Source organism: Sinocyclocheilus rhinocerous, unplaced genomic scaffold (assembly GCF_001515625.1).
Source record: "Sinocyclocheilus rhinocerous isolate Xijiao unplaced genomic scaffold, SAMN03320098_v1.1 scaffold334, whole genome shotgun sequence".
NCBI classification, from domain to species: domain Eukaryota; kingdom Metazoa; phylum Chordata; class Actinopteri; order Cypriniformes; family Cyprinidae; genus Sinocyclocheilus; species Sinocyclocheilus rhinocerous.
The window spans coordinates 371,658-390,377 of record NW_015658500.1 but is presented as its reverse complement, the minus strand read 5'-3'; the positions used below and the strand labels follow the sequence as shown (position 1 = coordinate 390,377).

The following is an 18,720-nucleotide window of genomic DNA, read 5'->3' as shown; positions in this document are numbered from 1 at the left end:
GGGAAACCTGGAAACTTTTTTTTTTTGAAAAAAAAAAAAAAAAAAGTTCAAAAGAACAACATTTATTTGAAAAAGAAAAAATATTTAGTAACATTATGAATGTCTTTACGGTCACTTCTGATCAAATGTAACGTCCAATGGCTTAATAAAAGTTACATTATAAAAAATAAAAAAATCTTTTCAACTGAAGTGTGTCAAAAAATATTTCTGCTTTAATTAAATTGTTATAATAACTGTTAACAGTTATTTACAAAACACATTTTAAAAATATATATATTATCAACAATATTGAACACTTTATTTTATTTATTTGCAATTATAGCTGGAATTTATGCAGCAGAATACCTGTACTAAAATGATGCAATATTAAAAACCAACGCATGACATGAAACAAAAAAAGGTAAAGCATAAAAACAAATTTATATCATCGACTAAGTGCAATGCATAGTACACAGCTCTGGACCGACAGGCCTGTGTATTGTGATTAAGTCAAGACTGTCATAAAAGATATTGCAGGTACTCAATGTAACAAAGTCCATAATGAGTAACCTATGACCTTGCGGTAAGCTCATAGACGACAGCCATTTTTGTTTGAACAAAACTGTTCATCCCAGTCAGACATCCAGCAGACAAAAGTTCATAGTGCTTAAAAAAAAAAGAACAGCTGGACAGGATGAGGAAGTGTTGGATGAACTTCCTCTCATTCTTACTGGTCATTGTAAAGCTGATCTCTCCCTACATGCTATCACCCAGGCTAACCGTTTGTTGCTGTGGAAGTGAGAAGCCTTTGTTTACCTTCTCTTCCTCTCTGTGAAAATGTAAAAATAAGATCTTGCCTATAGCTATGGGGTGTGTCCCGCCACAGGATGTCAGTCCCCAGACTCAAGCCTTTCCTGTCTTCTCTGAGAAGGGCCATGAAGTGAAGCATAAAAACCACATTTACACCCGAACATCTCAAAGTGATACATCAGACTGGTAACCAACTAGTTGCAATTGATACGTTTGATTGATCAATTGATTGACATTTGCTGCTCCGGTAAAAGGTAAATACAGAGGCGGAGTGCCACCACACCTAACGTCTTCTGTAAACAGTCATCATCTATCTGCAGCTCTTCATTAACTGATGGCAACAAGTTCAATTTCCCTGGACCTCAGAGAAATAAAATATGAAACAACAGACATGCGAATGAGCAAGAACATTAACATTCTTATTAAAACTGTGGCCTAAATAGGGCAGCCTAGCTGCATTAACTTTGAAGCAAACAGGTGTCAAACAAGGCAATTCATACACTAATGTTCAAAAATTCAGGGTCGGTTAATTTTTTGTTTTTGAATTAAGCCTCTTGTGCTCATCAAGGCTGCATTTATTTGATCAAAAACACAGTAAAACTGTAATATTGTGAAATATTCTCAATTCTCAAGATTTCAATTTAAAATGACTATTTTCTATTATAATAGAAGTAATTTATTACTGTAATGGATGCATAATTGCTCCTTAATGCGTCCTTGCTCAATAAATGTATTACATTTTGTATTAAAAAAATCATACTGACCCCAAAGTTTTGAATGGTAGTGTATGCATAACTTTTTTTTTTTGGCAACAATTTTAAGACATCCTGGTAGACTAAAATGTGGATTTTTTTTAACATTGTGTTTCACAAAAACATCCTTCTCTGACAATATATATATATATATATAAATGGCTGATATATCTAGTGCTAGTAGATTAAGTTTGATATCTGAGTCTCCATCTGGACTCAGTGGGATAATTTTTGTTTTGTGCAACTATCAAAATAAATGAAGTAAATGTATGACAGTATGTTCACAGTACGGGACATATACCTGCTTTACAGCTGCTGATCGGAGTAACTAGAGAACTAACAACACATTCTCTATTCTCTCATTCAGAGAGGTGTAGTTTCATTATAGTGTGGGCAACAGTGGAGAACAAGGTCAGAACTAAGTGTTAACTTCGTTTTAGACTGAATGTTATTCATTAGTTAGCTGGACAATACTCAAAATGCAAAAGAAGAGATTAAACAACAGATTCATCTGCAAACAGACAGCTTGTACCCCATTACAAAAACATATGTTAAGTTCATACAGAGCTGTAAGTTAGAATTCACTGGTTGTGCCTCAACACCTCGTGAGCTTCCTAGCTAGACAGCATTTGTAGGTATTATATGAATATTCGTTTGCTCGCTATCTAAACATCTCAGTACGTTTTGAGACACATCCATAGAGTCGGTGAGTGGAAACACCTGTGGCCGGGCAGCAGTCGACGGGCCCGAGCAGGACTCACCTGATTCACCGCGGCCCAATGTCCCGGCACTGTCCACGATTCAAGCGGGTTTGCGCAATTATCCTGAGGTGAAGAGGGAAACCACAGCAGACGGTGAAGAAGCGCAAGCTCGAATTGCGTTTACCTCGCCTTCGAGGTCTGTGTATGGACACAGTGGTTGAAGATTATCAGTGAAGTGTTTCCTGCTGCGCTTACTGCTGATTTGCGCTCTGGCTCCTCCCTGAACAAACGCCTTCCGGGACAGTTCCGCGTGCGGCCAACAGGGGGCGTGCACGCTCTAGAACTCATTAGATAGATAGAGCTATAGTACACATCATACTTATTATGCGGTCTTCAAATTCTGCTGATTTAAATCAAATTAAAATAATAAATGTAAATAAAATAATGTATTACATTGACGAGAGTCTAATGACAATCACCACTGAGAATAAAGGTAAATACAAAAAAAAGTTTAAATAATATTAAAATAAAATTATTTAAAATTATTAATGTCATAAAACGCTCTTCATCTTCACAATGCAAAACATTTTTAGCTTTCATTATTTTTATTTTGGAAATATCTTTATTTATATTAAGTACACACACGTTATTGCTAAACGAATGCTATACTTATGCTTACTGTACATTGTATATAAACAAAACAAAACACTCTTCATCTTCACATTCAATTCAATTCAGTTCAAGTTTATTTGTACAGCGCTTTTCACGATACAAATCATTGCAAAGCAACTTTAAAGCAAATTAAGTTTCTACAATATTTAGTGGTATCTTATCAGTGGTGACTGTCAGTTTATGTACATATGGCAGAAATGTACGGAAAAATCAATTAAAGACGTAATCAAACAGACGATGAACACTATTAACAGCAATTATTATATGATGCAATCATATTACATTATGTACTTGCTATGCATACGCTATACTTATGCTTATTGCATGTAAACATTATTATTAAGTCAATAAAAGCAAACAAGTCCTTTGTTACACAAACCCTTTTTATTGAAAATGCTAATCATTGTGGGAATTGGGCTTCTCAATGCAAGATTGTACAGAATGCACATATACATACATACATACATACATTATATATATATATATATATATATATATTCTGATTAGTGTACACTGATTAGTTATAAAAATGTAGACCATATATATATATATATATATTTATTTTATTTTATTTTTTTTTGGATTAATTATAAAAATGTAGATCACAGTAAATTTCAAGTAATTTGAAAAAAAAATCACTGGTTTAGCACTGATTTAAAAAATCATAGACTGAGAGCATGCGCTCCTTCTGATGGAGTAGTTATGAAGAAAGTTGGAGATCCATTATATTTTTTCTGTAAGGAAACAGAAAAGTATTAATATCATGGCCTGAATTCCAGTTAACTTAATTCATAGACAATATCATGGAAAATACAAGTGCAGGTACTGAGTTACAAATTCTGAAGAAATAATCATATTTCGAAAACATCCAGAATGCTCAGTTCAGACACATCTTTTGGACGAATTGTCATACACAGATGCACAGAGGATGTTAAACTTGTAAAAACCTGAATGTGTTTGACTGCTCTCTCCGTGGCATGAGCCTGAAGCAAAGTAACTGTGCATCCACCGAACCCTCCCCCTGTCATCCGACTCCCGAACACTCCATCCACCTCCAGTGCTGCCGCCACCAGCTCATCCAATTCTGGACAGCTGACCTCGTAATTATCCCTAAGACAAACAATATTAACCCCAGGCAAAGAATGCATAATTAAAAGCCATTTAACTGACAGTTAACCCCACCTATTCAATAAATGGGTTAAGCAAACAACATTTCAGACACTGAAAAGCACTTGTACAGAGTTGACCTCTGTAAGTCTTCCAACATGATAATCTTGCTTCGATTATAGATGTTTACCTAAGAGAATTGTGGCTCTCCACCATCAGCCTCCCAAACTCTTTGTAATCCCCTCTCTTCAGTGCCTCAGCAGCTTGCGCTGTGCGTTCAATCTCCTCGATCACATGGCGTGCCCGACGGTATGTCACACCATCCAATCGATCCTTAGCAGCTATGAATAAATTTAGATTTTTACAAAATATGTGTATTTTATAATGAAATGACCTCGATTAAAGACTTATATTATGGTATCTGCTTAAAATCTCTCTTTTCTTCTTACCCTCCAAATCTTGCAAAGTAGCCTCTCTTAGACTTTTCTTGCCCAAAATGGCTGCTGCCTCCTCACATTGTTTTCGTCTGGTGGGATACTCGCTTCCTGTGAGCGAATGTCTAACGTTGGAATTCGTGATCAGGATTACAAGTCCAGGGTCAGCCAAAGGGACAGCAGTGGCCTCCAAAGATCTAGAAAGATTACATAAAATTTTATTAAAGGGATACTCCAACCCAAAATGAAAATGGTCATTAATCACTTACCCTCATGTCGTTCCAAACCCGTAAAAGCTTTGTTCGTCTTCGGAACACAATTTAAGATATTTTGGATGAAAACGGGAGGCTTGTGACTGTCCGATTGACTGCCAAGTAAATTACACGGTCAAGGTCCAGAAAAGTATGAAAGACATCGTCAGAATAGTCCATCTGTCATCAGTGGTTTAACCGTAACGTTATGAAGCGACGAGAATCATTTTTGTTCGCGAAGAAAACAAAAATAACGACTTTATTCAACAATTCGTCTCCTCTGTGTCTCTCCGCATCACCGTAGCACCATTTTGGAGAATAACCACTGAACGCAAGCAGCGTACGCTATTCTGTGTCAGCCGCGCCACAAGGATACGTTTTCTACGTGTATTTACGCTTTGATTTGAACGAAAACAGTGCATCCGTGCAGCGCGGCTGACACAGAAGAGTGTACGCTGCTTATTTTTTACGCTGCGTTATTTTTGTTTTCTTTGCGTACAAAAAGTATTCTCGTCGCTTCATAACGTTACGGTTGAACCACTGATGGCAGATGGACAAAATATCTTAAATTGTGTTCCGAAGACGAACGAAGCTTTTACGGGTTTGGAACGACATGGGGGTAAGTGATTAATGACAAAATTTTCATTTTGGGGTGGAGTACACCCTTTAATACATTTTTTGATATTATTTTTGCATATACAAATTAGTAACTAAATATAACCGATTAATTCTAATGTGACAGAAGAATTTGAATTGGCAAATCTACTTACCTGCAGTCAATGAGCAAAGCGTGGCCCTCTTTACCCAAAACAGACACAAACTGGTCCATGATGCCACAGGGCACAGCAGCATGCGTGTGTTCAGCCTGCTGACAGGCCACTGCCTTCGCTACCTGATCCCCATCATCTGTGGAGGGCCAGAAAACATTAGAAGGTTAGATCTTGGATTTCTTTTGAAGTCCAGGAAACTATTAACTACTATACACATCTTTATACACGAAATTACAATTTTAAATAACTGTTAATATATTTTAAAATGTAATTTTCAGCAGCCATTATAACAGTCTTCAGTGTCACATGATTCTTCAGAAATCATTCTAAATATCCTGATTTGGTGCTCAAGAAATATTTATTATTATTAACAGTGTTGAAAAATGTGTTGTTTTGCTGCTAATATTTTGGTGGAAACTGTGATACATTTTTTTAAAGGATTCTTTGATTAATAGAGAATTTAAAAAAAATATTTGACCTTGTATTTATTTACATCTTTTGTAACATTATAAATGCCTTTACTGTCATTTTTCATCGATTCAGTGCATTCTTGCTCAATAAAAGTATTAATTTCCTCTAAAAAAAAATCTTACTGACCCCAAATGTTTGAACGGTAGTGTAATTGAATAAAATTAAAAATTAAAAACAATAACAAAAAAATAAAATAAAATATATAAACAAATTGCAAAAGTATACACACTGTTTACAGATTACTAAATAAGTAAGCAATAGAGTAATTGTTTATGCATTTAAAGAACTCTTTATTGCTGTTCCATAAGTACTTTTACTTTTGTACTTTTATTTTTAAAGTAAGCTATTTTCTGTGAATGTGTGAGACTACAGATTCATTAACCGCTATAGGTAAATAACTAGAAGAATAACAAAGTGCAGTATAGCTATTTGCACTACAAACCACTTTGTTTATTATTATGACAATACATTAAATTATTATTATAAGAAATATCCGTTTGCAATGTCAAGCAGCATAACAGGTTTTTGGACAGCTAAAAATAGCTGTAAGTCAATGACACCAGAAGCCTTGCACATTCGAGTTACAAATGGCTGTGTCGCTCTATGTTAAAAATAAGGTGGATAGGGATATATAAAAAAAAAAAAGACCAAGACCATTTAAAATGAGTGTGACAGACAGAAGGAGCTCCTACCTGGACACAACTGCTGCAGGAAGGTGTACACAGCCACTTCAAGTGAAGCTGAGCTGGAGAGTCCACCTCCTAGTGGTACACTACTAGCTATTACAGCTCTGAAGCCAGGGATGGGCTGTGCTGTGGAAACAGAAGGTATGTCCATTTGTGAAAGCTAATACATGCATGAGATTAATATGTACTCCATTCAAAGTATATATTCAATCTATATTTACTTTTAGAGTTAGAAGACAGTGAACATGTGCTCAGCAGCTATTCTGTACGTGTTGCAAGTAAGGCTATTGGAAACACTGCATTAAAAAGTTAGTCCAAAGACAAGTTCTCAGCATGGGTCCCTAGGGTCACATTTCGTGCTGGAGGCAGACTAAGTGTACACTTCCTCATTACTTCCCTTTTTTGCCAGATAGGCAAAAATGATAGCAAAAGATTACCTCTGTAGTGCTGTACAACTCCCTTTACATAATTGGCCCAGTTTGGCTGCCCTCTTAAAAGTGGGGCCAGTTCATTTGGGAGATGAAAGTGCACCACCCTGGGCTCATCAGCAGCTTCAGTCTGAGTTACAACACAGCACTTCTGGTCAGAAGTTTTGCTGCCCACTATAACGGTCACCATTGGCAAGGCCTGCAATCATTCAAACAAACATTATAACACAGATTGTCAGTGCATAATTGAAGAGTGTTTTGATTTGAGAAGAAAATCTGCTTGTTCCTATTATTAATTCCCATTTATAAGGAGAGATGGAAGTGTGTAAATTGGCAACGTCTGCAATCTACTATCTACAATAGAAAATATAATCAAGGATGTGAAAGGACAATCAATCATTTCCACTGTTCAGATATCAGCTCTGCAGGATATAGTATTTTGCATATGGACAAAGAAACAACATGTCATAAAATTGAAGTAACACTGGGTCACTTTGCATTAGTGCTGGTAAGGCTGATTCATTTACAGGAATCGGTTCTTTCAAACAGTTTGATTCAAATTATTGAATCAAAATAATAATAATAATGAAGCTTATATTATGCCATGACGTAACAACTCCATCAGAAGTTCCAAACCCTATTATAAAGCATATGTGACACATTTGGCCCCCCAAGTACATTTTTTATTTTTTTTGGTTCAGTTTGTTGCATTCATGGTTCATAAAATCATTTATGACATAATTATAATTTTCCTTTACACTATAGAATACTAAAAATAATTTACTTATTAATTCAGTCTCTTGACTGAAAAAGTATCATGTTCATGTTTCGATAAAATACTATTTGTTAAAACCAGCTTTTTCAAATTTGTGGAATATTTGTCGAATAAGTCGTAAAATTAGTTCCTGTAAGTTTGAGCAACATTCCTTATGCTCGTCGATTATCGGTTCAAAAATTAGTTATTGGCTCGAGAACTGAACACATCAATTCATCCGATTCGTGAAGAATTTTTTTTGACCACTCTATTATAGATCAGTGGCTCAGACCTGTTTTGTAAATCGTTTCAACTGATTCATTTCTAAGATTCGATTCAAAAGATTAATTCGCTCACACAAAAAACTATATTACATATTTTACAACATATTTATACTTTTTTTTTTACTTAACCAACACTTGCTGACTAATGGGATTAAATAATGTCAAAAAAGTGTAATTACCATTGGGAGAACAAATCCTTCATTATAATCTGTGTGTTCTCCGATTAAATTCACACGTCCAGGAGCGCAAACAGCAACATTTGCATCATCCCCGTCAAATGTTTCCCGGTACACACGACGAGCTTCAAAAACTAAATCTGCAATATTTTTAATTGGACAAATGTTGGCCATTGTGGCGCAATTTTGCAGTTACTTCACAAAAAAAAAAAATTATTATAAGTGTTCATCAGATTTCCAAAAACTGAGGCCATGCAGCTTACATTACCGAGCAAATCATTTATAGCGATGAATGAAAAAAAAGTTGAATACATTTTCTTTAATCCACGGAGTTTATGTAAAGGAACAGAAACCAGCAATTCAGGCTCGGATACTTCCTACACATACAAGGTTCCTGATTGGTGCAAGAAGTCATATGACACGTTTCGCATCACGCTGCAGTGTGTCAAGATCCTGCTCAAACCTAGTAACTATCAAAAAAGCAAACATCAATGAAACGTCATTAAAAACTTTTTACAGATCGAATTATAATAAAGTTCATAGACATACAAAAAAACAAAAAAAACCGGCAAACCAGAAATTAAATAAAAGATTTTAGTTTATATATTTTATTAAAAAACATTGTCCGAAAAAGTATATTGTCTGAGAGCGTTATTTTAAAGCATCAGTATATTAGGAAAGCTCCATTTTAATATTTTCTAAACATGCATTTACAAATAAAACATTTTTGTTTTATTGTATTACACTTTCATATTATATTTTGACATAATTGTATTGTCACTAAAGTTCATTAATAAATTACTTATTTACTATACATACAACACTTAAAATACTATACTTGTACATTAAAGGCAGAGTAAGTGATTTCTGGTAGCCAATGTTGATATTTGAAATCACCAAAACAAACACGCCCCTACCCCAAAAGGGTCTTGCCCCTATTTTGATAGCTCCGCCCCACACATACGTACGCAACCCAGGCAACGATTAGTTCTGTGAAACAAAGCAAAACCAATGTTACACCGTGTCTACGGACGTGAGCGGCGCGGCGCAACAAATCCCCGACAGAAAACTGCTGCCGGGTTCTATTTATGACGTGCTGACACACATTTCAAATGGTTTTCAACGGTCGTTTGATCGCGTCCAGCGTAGCAGACTTTAGCTGTTGTAGACACGATGTTACTCACCTATTGAGAAGAAACAAAGCAACCTCGACGTCCGATCGCAGGCCTCCGCTCCTTAAGTTCTCTCCAGCGCTGGAAAGCTGATCCGATATTTACACGGGTCCTACTTCTTGCCTTATCGTTCCGCAGAAGTTTTCCTCTTTTGTTTTTTATCCGCCATCTCTATCTATCTGTCACTCGGCTCGGCTAATGTCCGTCCCATGCACTGAAAGCTCTCCCCTCCACATCACGAGTAGACACGCCCCTTATTGCTGATTGGCTACAAGTTTGTTTTGCGATTCGGCCCGAATCAGTTTTCTAAAGTGTTTTTGAAAAATCACATACCCTGCCTTTAATTTCCATGCTGTGTGTGATCAGGGTTGAAGTGTATTAAATTACCATTCGTTCAACAAAAGTATATTAAAAAAGACTATTTCAATAGTTTCAAAACATAAAATAAATTCAACTGTCAGAAATCAAAATATACACAACATAGGTAAGCAGAAGATACAAATCCTACAAAACATTTTATTAACAGTTTTCACAGCCTCCTTTAAATAGCTTATCTGACACTTTTCTCCAACAGTAATGACAATAAAACGGAAACAGATCACATGTAATTTTTGCACATAATCCATGAAATGTATTTGCATCGATGAAATGTATGGCATCGTTTCAAATGCAGCTTTAAAGTCCGTATTTAAACCTTCTTTAAATCATCAAATACTTGTTCATATTTGTTGCATTTAAGTGCATATAAAACATAAGTGGATATACAAAACATTGCATACAACTCCCTACAAAAAAATCTAAAAATACTTAACATGAACATTCATTCATTTACTCAGTAGCAAAAATGCAGCAAACACCATAACATTACATTTTCATGTATTAATCATTTTATTTGAATTCATGCAAATAATGAATTCCCTGAGCTACTGATTATTTCCTTCTCCATCTGTGGTATCTTTTAATGCTGCTGACCCCTTAACTGTCTTTGCCTTGGCAGGCTTGAGAGCTTTCTCACGTTTTTCTTTGAGTTCAGTCTCCTCTATTTCCTCTGTGCTGATATTCTTGTCCACTTTCACCTTACGAAGCTTCTGTTTTCCCTTCACAGGCGCAGAGAAGGTAAGCGAGGCTTTATTAAATTCTAAAGGAAAGATCCCCACGTCCCCATCAAAGCGGTTCTTGGACACCTGAAGGGACCTACGGCCTGGACACGTCACCAACTTCTTCTCCTGAAGGATGAGCACGTTATCTGCCTCCTGACTAGCCTGATATGGGGGAAATGATACATTAGACTTCTTACAGATAGATACATTAGATTTTCTTATAGATAGAAACTAAACATGTACATGTAGAAATTTGTATCTCAAGGAATACACATGTGGGCACAGTCTGTATCTACCAACCTTGGCTGTGCCAAAGATAGATGCTGTCTGCAGTTCTTTATCATCCTCTTCTTTCCGAGGGTGGATAATTAAAGTCACATGACAGCAGCTGTTTGTGGCAAACTTCCTGAAGGCTCCAATGATGTGGTCTTGTACTGCAAACCTGAGGAATAAAAAGACATTTGGTTATCCAGTTCTCTCTCTTTCTCTCTATATATACACTGTAGATAAGATTACTTTTTAAAGTGCCCCTATTATACCATTTCAAATATAGCCTTTCATGCAGTGTGTAATGTAGTTGTATGTGAATGTAAACGATCTGCAAAGTTGTAAAGCTGAAAGTGCACGATAAATAAAGTTATTGTCTCCCAAAAGAAAGAATCGACTCTGAACAGCCTAAACAAGTCGTCAGTAATTCGAATCCCACTTCTGTGACGGCTACACGTCACGGGGTAACATATTTGCAAACGCCCTCAAACACTGTAGCTTGTTAGTGTGGTTAACATCATGTGGAGAAGACCCTGTGTCCTATGCTGTGAAAGTAAATTTGTTAATTTCACTTCCAAAAATGAGGTTGCAAAGAATCAGTGGTTAAAATTCACAGCAGTACAACCCCAATCTTTTTTTTGAGTGTGTGTTCCTGTCATTTATTTCATTGATGACTGCTTCTCTAATCTCGCAAAGTTTAACGTGGGATTCACAAATCGTTTGCTCTTGAAAGATGGTTCAGTACCCAGTTTATTTGGACCAGCTGGCTCCACTGAATCACAACCTGTAAGTATGATAAACAATAGATCTTTATATTTTCTAGCAAGCGTTCAAAATACAGAACTATGACAATGGGTGTATCGTTTCTGACATGCGCTGTGAGCAGTAGAACAATCACAACAGACTGGGCCATCTGACCAATCAGAGCAGAGTAGGTTTACGGAAAGGAGGAGTTTAGAGAGACTGAATCTTAGAACTGCTTCAAACAAATTGTTTAAGAATCGCTGGAAAATGAGGTGATATTAAATACGTTTTGAGAAAACGTTTTTTGACCTTGCATGCATGTAAACCTATTGTAGGAGACTCCCAAAACAATATTAGGAACCTTAAATAGGGCATAATAGGGGCACTTTAAGAAATCCTTTTATAGAAATCTGACTCACAAAGAATAATAACTGAGCATTACTAGAAAAATTATTATTGACTACAGAATTTCCATGACCATTCAAGATTTTATAATTTTATACTTTTCCAAGCCTGGAAATCACGGTTTTGAAATTCCCCAATACTTCCAGGTTTTTCAGGACCATAGAAACTCTGTTAAATAAAAAGCATATTCAAATTGTTGCCTTACTTGTCCACAGACAGGTTCTCCTGGCCCATCATAAACTGCAGGTTATCAATGATCACATGACTGATGTCATACAGGTAAACGGCATGCTGCATGGTATCCAAAACAGTCCTGTGCAGGGTGCAAATATAAAAGTCATTTGATCATTATTATTTTTTTTTTAAAGCCTTACATAATTAAAATTCACATAAAAAAAATCACAGAGCCATAGGACTGGCAATACAATATATCTATTTACAATAAAACAATGTATTAGCTTTTATAAAAGGAATGGCAATAATTTACTTGATGTTCTGTTGTCCATGGAAGGTCATAAAGTAGAGTGGTAGGTCCTCAAACTTGTCAGCCCACACATCATATTGATCCAGCTTCTCCTCCAGCCTTTGCTTGGCAAACTGGGTCAGCATAATTTTGGCCAGACGCACATTGTTGATTTCAAAGCTGCCCCATAATGTGTTGACACCCTGCATGCACAGATCTAGGGCACACTCGCTGATGAAGGTGGTCTTTCCACTGCCTGTTGGACCTGCATATACAAATACACACACAAGAAGAAATATAAATATATTATATTACATTATATTATTTATTGTTTGTTTCATATTTATGCACATACTATATTTTACACATTGTACAATAATATTATTATTATATCAATTATTATTATATTTCACATAATACTACGTACTGTTACATGATACAAATACTATTCAATTACTTTTATTATTTAAGATTTATATATATATATATATATGGCTATGTCGGCTGTACCTGTAAAAACTGTCAGTTCCCCTTTGCGATGACCTTTAAGTATACGATTAAGCTCAGGGAATCGAGACCATTGTATCCCAGCCACCTGCTCCACATTAACCAGTTCCCCATACACATCCTCCCTGAGCTGCTTGAAGGACACAATGGACTTGTGGGCAGCAGGGATTGAAGCCTTGACAATTCGTGCCAAGTTCCTGCCCTGAGCCAGTGCCTCACTGGGGCACGGCTGAATGTCCCCTGGCCGGATAAGAGAACAGCGTTTCAGTCCAAGTTTCCTGGAGAATATTTTTGAGGCTTCCCAGGAGCGCATATCTCCCCCCAGCCACAGTGTGACTTTCTTGAATTGCTCCAGATAAGGCAGGAGGATCGGAGGCAGACAGCTTACACCCCGTGGCAAGGCCAAAGATGGAAGACCGGTAGCCTGATTCACCGCCATGCTGTCTACCTCACGTCCCGTGAGCACAACCTCACTGTCCTTCCGTCCTATCAAAGGCAGGCCGAAGAGGTTGTGGTAGCTGGAGATTTTTGGAACCGTCGCTTCGATGTAGACCACGCGTCCGTCAGCTTTCATGGCAGCAGAAAGCAATTTAACGCCCCGGAGACACGAGTCACGTCCACTAAACCAGGGGAACACCAAACACTTGGTGGGCTTGAAGAACCGGACACCAAATTTCTTCAGTGTGGCGTTGGTGAGTTTACCAATCTGAAACATGGTTTTAATGAGTTGCACTTCCTCATCCAGGAGGTCGGAAAATGGCATAGAGCTGCTCCATATTCTTTGCACCTCCTTCATCTCCATCTCTCTTTCTTCTTGCTCCTCCATGCTCTCAGGAAACCCCAGCAGCACGTTAGGGCTGATGGAGGTCTGACTTTCATTCAACATCACCTCAATGCAATCCTGGAGGTCCTCCCAGCTCCCCTCCACTAAAGTCTCCTTACACAGAAACTGTCCCGTGGTTTTATCGATGAACAGTGAGTAATTCTCTTTTCCAGACCCTTCAGGTGCTGGTTGCATAAAAATACTAGGTGCATGTAAGCAGCTGTAGCCATCATGGAAATGGATATCTTTGGAACGAAGATACTGCTTGATATCAGTCACTGTGAGGTGCTGGGCAGGGAAATCAATGATTGACTTTGCATCTTTTCTTAATGTTCTGAAGAAATATAATGCAACAGCAGGTCTAAAATGGTTTTCAAAACAATACCAAGTTGGTGCCCTAAAAGAAAGCTGTAGGACTGGATGGAGGCAGGGCTGGTAAAATGATAGATATCTCCAGGGTGGAAGATTAGAGGGTTTACAAGGAATACAGCCCTTTCCCTGCAAGAGACAGCCTGCCCCCCTGAGAAACCTGCTCCTCCACATTTAACTGTTAATTCAGGACATCAGACCTGCAATGATCACAGAAAATTTGCACAATAACAATATGCAGTTTAAAAATGTGACTGAAACTGAACTTGTCATAAACATGGGTCATTTGTGTTATGATTTATCTTTTGAACTTTTAAAAGTCAATATACTTGAGTTGTAAGTTAAGCCCATAAAACCTACCGTATCATATTTGTTTCAAATTTCTAAGGCCTCGAAACTATCAACATGATCAAAACTTTGCAGAAAACCTGTTGTTACACGCCTTCTGTTGTCTGATTGATAGTTTATACTTTTTAATATCAAGTAAAAGTATCATTCTAAAAATGTTCCCCTTCAGGTCGTGGTACCCATGTCATGATCTTTACTGCAAAAATAAGCATAGCTTTTATATTGTTAGTAATATTTCAGGATGAACACTTGGACAGATGCAACTTTAGTTGCTTCTTGATTATAAATAATCATTTTTTAGAAAAAGCATGTTAAAATGTTTTGAATATAATAAATCTGGCTTCTGAAGAACATTTATTTGTACATCTCTGAATCATCATTGTATTTGGCAAAAATGGCAACATCTACTCAAAACCAAAGTAATGAAATTATTTACCTGTTACATTTTCTGTGATATTATGTTTAAAAAATATGATTTCAATATTTAAAAATGTAAATTACAATATATTCATATATTTATGATGGGGACATGAAAATGTAGGCTACTGCATAACAGAAATTACTTACCTATCATTAATAGCATCATCAATCATTAATAGATTATATAATATATAACAGGTCATTAGTAGATCAAATAGTTGCAAATGTCATTTATATATTTTCATATAAGAATGTACATGAACTACTGATGTAGTATAATGCTTGCTACGGATTCATTAATGAAAGTTATTATAAAGCGTCACCAGAAAAATAACTGTATATTGTCTATGCATGACCCTTAACATTATTACTCAACCATAAATGTACGTGTATCTATAAAATTAATGAAACTACTGAAGAGAAACTGTGGCAATAACAAACATATTGTGGTATAAGAAACAAACATACCGTAAACATTTGAAATTACATATTGTACACTTACTATTCTGTAAGAAGCGCGCCAAACTGTTATCATGTGTCTGCAAGTCCTACTGAACATGAGGTCCGCACTCCAAAATACTTCCGTGTGAAACACGAAACTCTTGTCAAGACAAAGATAATTAGACTGCGTAGCCTCAAATCGCAATAAGCATATCTTTATAAATAATTAAGCTGCATTATGTTCAAATTTCCTGTAATGAATTTGTTGGTAACTTTCTGATTGTTACAAAACTCTATTGCAACCACTCCTTATGCGCAGCTTTTATTTCCACCCGGACGACAATTTGTAACGTACATGACATTACACATGTGTTCTGACGGCTGTCCTCTACATCAAATCAATCAAAGTGCGTGATATTACTCGAACCAATACTGACAGCAATCAAAGAGGGATTTGAACTGAATGTAGGATCTCTGAAGAGGTGGCCATGACTGCTCGAGGAACACCGAGTCGTTTTTTACAGAGCGTTCTTCACAATGGAGTGGGTCGATATGTTTGTCAGCTGAAGCGAATATCTCTGATCTTCTCAAAGAAAGGCCAGGGCTCTTTAGGAGTCAGGTATGGGTTTACATCAACTGTGTCGATCATGTATAATAAAACACGTTACTTTAAAAACCCATAGAACATTTACTTTGTATGGCGACCCAGCCACTCTTTGCTCTTTTCCAAAAGCCACCGGGTGGCGGTGAGCCCGGGTGCGAGGGCCCTTTCATCGCTGCTTGCAGCTTTAATTATTAGTTGTATTTTGTTAGTATGCCCGATATAATATAATGTAATGTAACAGTAGATTATATAATAAGCAATATTTAAATTGTAAACATAAATTGTCTGGGTTATGATAGAAAATATGACTAAAATATGGGAATTTTATTTCTATTATTTTTAAAACTTTTTTTAAAGAAAAAATGTAAAACCCTTTTGTTTTGCTGGAGTTTAGGATGATACTTAATACAGTTTATGTTACAAATAGCGTGGGGTAATTTGAGTACCATGTTTCAGTGAGATCATTTGACATTATTCATTATTTGTGTTTCGTTGTAAAGCACATAATTCTAATGATATATATTCCTCCAGGGATTTCATTGAAGAAGGTGTGGTCGACTTTGCCAAGAATAACCCAGGAACTGTGGTTTACATCTCCCCTCAGTCGTGCAGAATTCCAAAAATAGTAGCTGAATATTGTAAGTCTGACCTTGTCGTTTCCTGCAGTATTTACTAAATGTTTACAATTTGAAGTTATAAAATGTATAAAATACCTGTGCACTTACTGTCGTTATTTGATCTATGCAGTGAATGGTAATGTGAAGGAGGAGACGGTCACCAATAAAACATCACAGGAAATTGTAGAACTTATAACCAAGCTGTCCAACCAGTCAGGACTGGACATCATCCGCATTCGTAAACCCTTCCACACAGACAGTCCTAGTATCCAGGGCCAGTGGCACCCCTTCACAAATCGACCCCCCAGCATCGATCCAGTCGGCCCACAGGCAAAATAAGGACTTTGCGTAGTATTTATTCTCTGACTGATGTTCTGACCTATTGGAGGAGCTCTGAACTTCTGCCACAGCACACAATCAACACAAATTCAACATGTTTTCAGCAGTTACCTGTTATTAGACTTTTAAAATGATACTTTTCGGTTTGATTATGACAGATTATTGGTGGCTTGATAAAGTTTATATACCAATGAAATTGTGCTTAAATAAGATTAATTGCTTTTCACCCATCCACTGAGAAATTTAACGTTTCCTTTGGGAAATAAAGTTTTGAACTGAAAATATGACTATATGCTTATATCACTCACTTGTTTTGATGTTATTACCAAAACACCCCTGCACTAATAACTCCTAATATCTCAGAAAGCTACTCTTGACAGAATAAATTTGAACTTCGCCAGTAATAAGTCAAGGGATTCTAATAGTTACTATAGTACAGTACAGTTATTATACTAAACTAAAACTCTTGAAAATATTACTGTGGTGCAAGATTGTTAATTGAAATAAAACACTTTTTTTTCATTTTTTTTTTCACTGAAATTAAATAAAACATTTTTTTTACTTTTTTTCAGGGCAACATTTCTCATTTGAGTTTTTATGTACTAAAAACAATTAAAACTGAAATAAAAATGAATAAGAACTACATGGACATATACAAAAAAAGACAAAAACAACAAAATTATTAAAACATTAAAATGAAAACGGAAAATATGATACTAAACGATACTAAAATAACTTTGAAGGTATTTCATCTTTGTAAAATAAAATCTATTGAATAATTTGGCAGGGCCATTACAATTGTGACAACTTGCAGCTGTAGCACAGAACAGAAATTTTGGGTCAGGAAGCACAGGAAATCATATTATTGCAAGGCTGTAACCACATATTTATGGGTGACCAAATATAATAATTTCAGAATAAACCATTAAAAACCACTTATCGACTAAGTGTTAATGAATATTAGGGCAGAATATCTATGTTGGTTACAGTCCTGTTGATTAAAGCTGCTGAGAAACCGACATGCATTGTGTGCGTTTCATCTACAGTGACAGCGACACAAAGCTTAAGGACACGAGAGAAAAGCTTTTCTCACTCCCACACATTACTGGCAAAAAAGCAATAAACACAGTATGCCACAGACCTTGATCAGTTTGGAGGCGGGAACATTAGAATATGGCTGTAATCAGTATCAACAGTTTTGGCATTTTATTTAAAAAAACACAAGCTAAACTCTGTAAACAAAATGTTACTGACCACTATGAATGACATTGAGTGCACAAGCTAGTTGTTTTCTTCTGGCTGTCGCTCGAACAGCAAGGTAGAGCAACTGTGTTTCCACTGAAATGAACTGGCTGCTGGGTAGTAACCTAGCAAGATAACTCGAGGTTGAGCATCTAATCAATGTAAGCCATGTATTAATGAATCCGTTCACAAGAGGGAAGTGTATTTATTATGTCCCATTTATTACAACCAGATGAGACTAGTGCTCTGTTCACATCTTTTTTTCCCCAGTGAAAACTAGCTTGACCTATTATGTGGATTAAAGAAAGTTCTAAATTAAGAGCTGTGTTGCTAAATAACGGATACATGGAGGGCATACCAACAGGCCTGATACAGATGGGGATCTGGTTCAAATCTCCTACTGTGACAGAAAATTAGGTTCAGGTTAGTCAGAGGTTTCTTTTTAGAGGACTTGCAGGCAAAATGATCTTTAACCTTTGGGATTCACAAGATACAGGGGCAGTAGCTATGATAATAAATACTTAAATAGGATGTAAACGTCAGATATCGTTTTGTACGTATAAGCTCTAAAATAGTGAAACAAT

At 36.4% G+C, this 18,720-nt stretch overlaps 4 protein-coding genes across 7 annotated transcripts in view; 1 reads left to right on the top strand and 3 right to left on the bottom strand.

The window, feature by feature from the left end:
* The window catches only part of LOC107722216 (lethal(2) giant larvae protein homolog 2-like), a 27,703-nt gene extending 25,187 nt beyond the window's left edge, over window positions 1-2,516 (bottom strand). For all 4 annotated transcript variants that reach the window (XM_016530484.1, XM_016530483.1, XM_016530485.1 and 1 more), the window contains exon 1: window positions 2,303-2,516. The gene's annotated coding sequence lies outside the window, so the exon portion shown is untranslated. The remainder of the gene's footprint in view (window positions 1-2,302) is intronic.
* A 1,042-nt stretch (window positions 2,517-3,558) lies between these two features.
* Window positions 3,559-8,459, bottom strand: LOC107722199 (galactokinase). The gene is made up of 8 exons (XM_016530452.1): window positions 8,279-8,459; window positions 7,071-7,260; window positions 6,640-6,759; window positions 5,477-5,612; window positions 4,471-4,652; window positions 4,212-4,362; window positions 3,862-4,024; window positions 3,559-3,648 (listed from the first exon to the last, which is right to left on the bottom strand). Exons 1-8 carry the CDS (start codon window positions 8,447-8,449, stop codon window positions 3,577-3,579), a joined length of 1,185 nt encoding a protein of 394 aa, XP_016385938.1. The 5' UTR covers window positions 8,450-8,459; the 3' UTR covers window positions 3,559-3,576.
* Window positions 8,460-10,321: 1,862 nt separating this feature from the next.
* On the bottom strand, window positions 10,322-15,621 carry LOC107722219 (twinkle protein, mitochondrial-like). Its single transcript, XM_016530493.1, has 6 exons — window positions 15,396-15,621; window positions 12,937-14,325; window positions 12,451-12,691; window positions 12,169-12,276; window positions 10,848-10,989; window positions 10,322-10,709 (listed from the first exon to the last, which is right to left on the bottom strand). The coding sequence occupies exons 2-6, from the start codon at window positions 14,297-14,299 to the stop codon at window positions 10,371-10,373; spliced, it is 2,193 nt and encodes a 730-aa protein (XP_016385979.1). The 5' UTR covers window positions 14,300-14,325; window positions 15,396-15,621; the 3' UTR covers window positions 10,322-10,370.
* A 78-nt stretch (window positions 15,622-15,699) lies between these two features.
* On the top strand, window positions 15,700-17,255 carry LOC107722220 (39S ribosomal protein L43, mitochondrial-like). Its single transcript, XM_016530494.1, has 3 exons — window positions 15,700-15,953; window positions 16,470-16,576; window positions 16,686-17,255. The coding sequence occupies exons 1-3, from the start codon at window positions 15,823-15,825 to the stop codon at window positions 16,892-16,894; spliced, it is 447 nt and encodes a 148-aa protein (XP_016385980.1). The 5' UTR covers window positions 15,700-15,822; the 3' UTR covers window positions 16,895-17,255.
* The last annotated feature ends 1,465 nt before the right edge of the window (window positions 17,256-18,720 follow it).

Coding starts and splice junctions, on each gene's coding strand:
- LOC107722199 (XM_016530452.1), bottom strand. CDS start 8,449: ATGGCCAACATTTGTCCAATTAAAAATATTGCAGATTTAGTTTTTGAA. Junction 6,760..7,070: donor AGTTGTACAGCACTACAGAG/GTAATCTTTTGC, acceptor CTGTTTCCACAG/CACAGCCCATCCCTGGCTTC. Junction 5,613..6,639: donor CCTGCAGCAGTTGTGTCCAG/GTAGGAGCTCCT, acceptor GGCCCTCCACAG/ATGATGGGGATCAGGTAGCG.
- LOC107722220 (XM_016530494.1), top strand. CDS start 15,823: ATGACTGCTCGAGGAACACCGAGTCGTTTTTTACAGAGCGTTCTTCAC. Junction 15,954..16,469: donor CAGGGCTCTTTAGGAGTCAG/GTATGGGTTTAC, acceptor ATATTCCTCCAG/GGATTTCATTGAAGAAGGTG. Junction 16,577..16,685: donor AAAAATAGTAGCTGAATATT/GTAAGTCTGACC, acceptor TGATCTATGCAG/TGAATGGTAATGTGAAGGAG.
- LOC107722219 (XM_016530493.1), bottom strand. CDS start 14,299: ATGTGGAGGAGCAGGTTTCTCAGGGGGGCAGGCTGTCTCTTGCAGGGA. Junction 12,692..12,936: donor GGAACTGACAGTTTTTACAG/GTACAGCCGACA, acceptor TTGTATATGCAG/GTCCAACAGGCAGTGGAAAG. Junction 12,277..12,450: donor CATGGACAACAGAACATCAA/GTAAATTATTGC, acceptor CACCCTGCACAG/GACTGTTTTGGATACCATGC.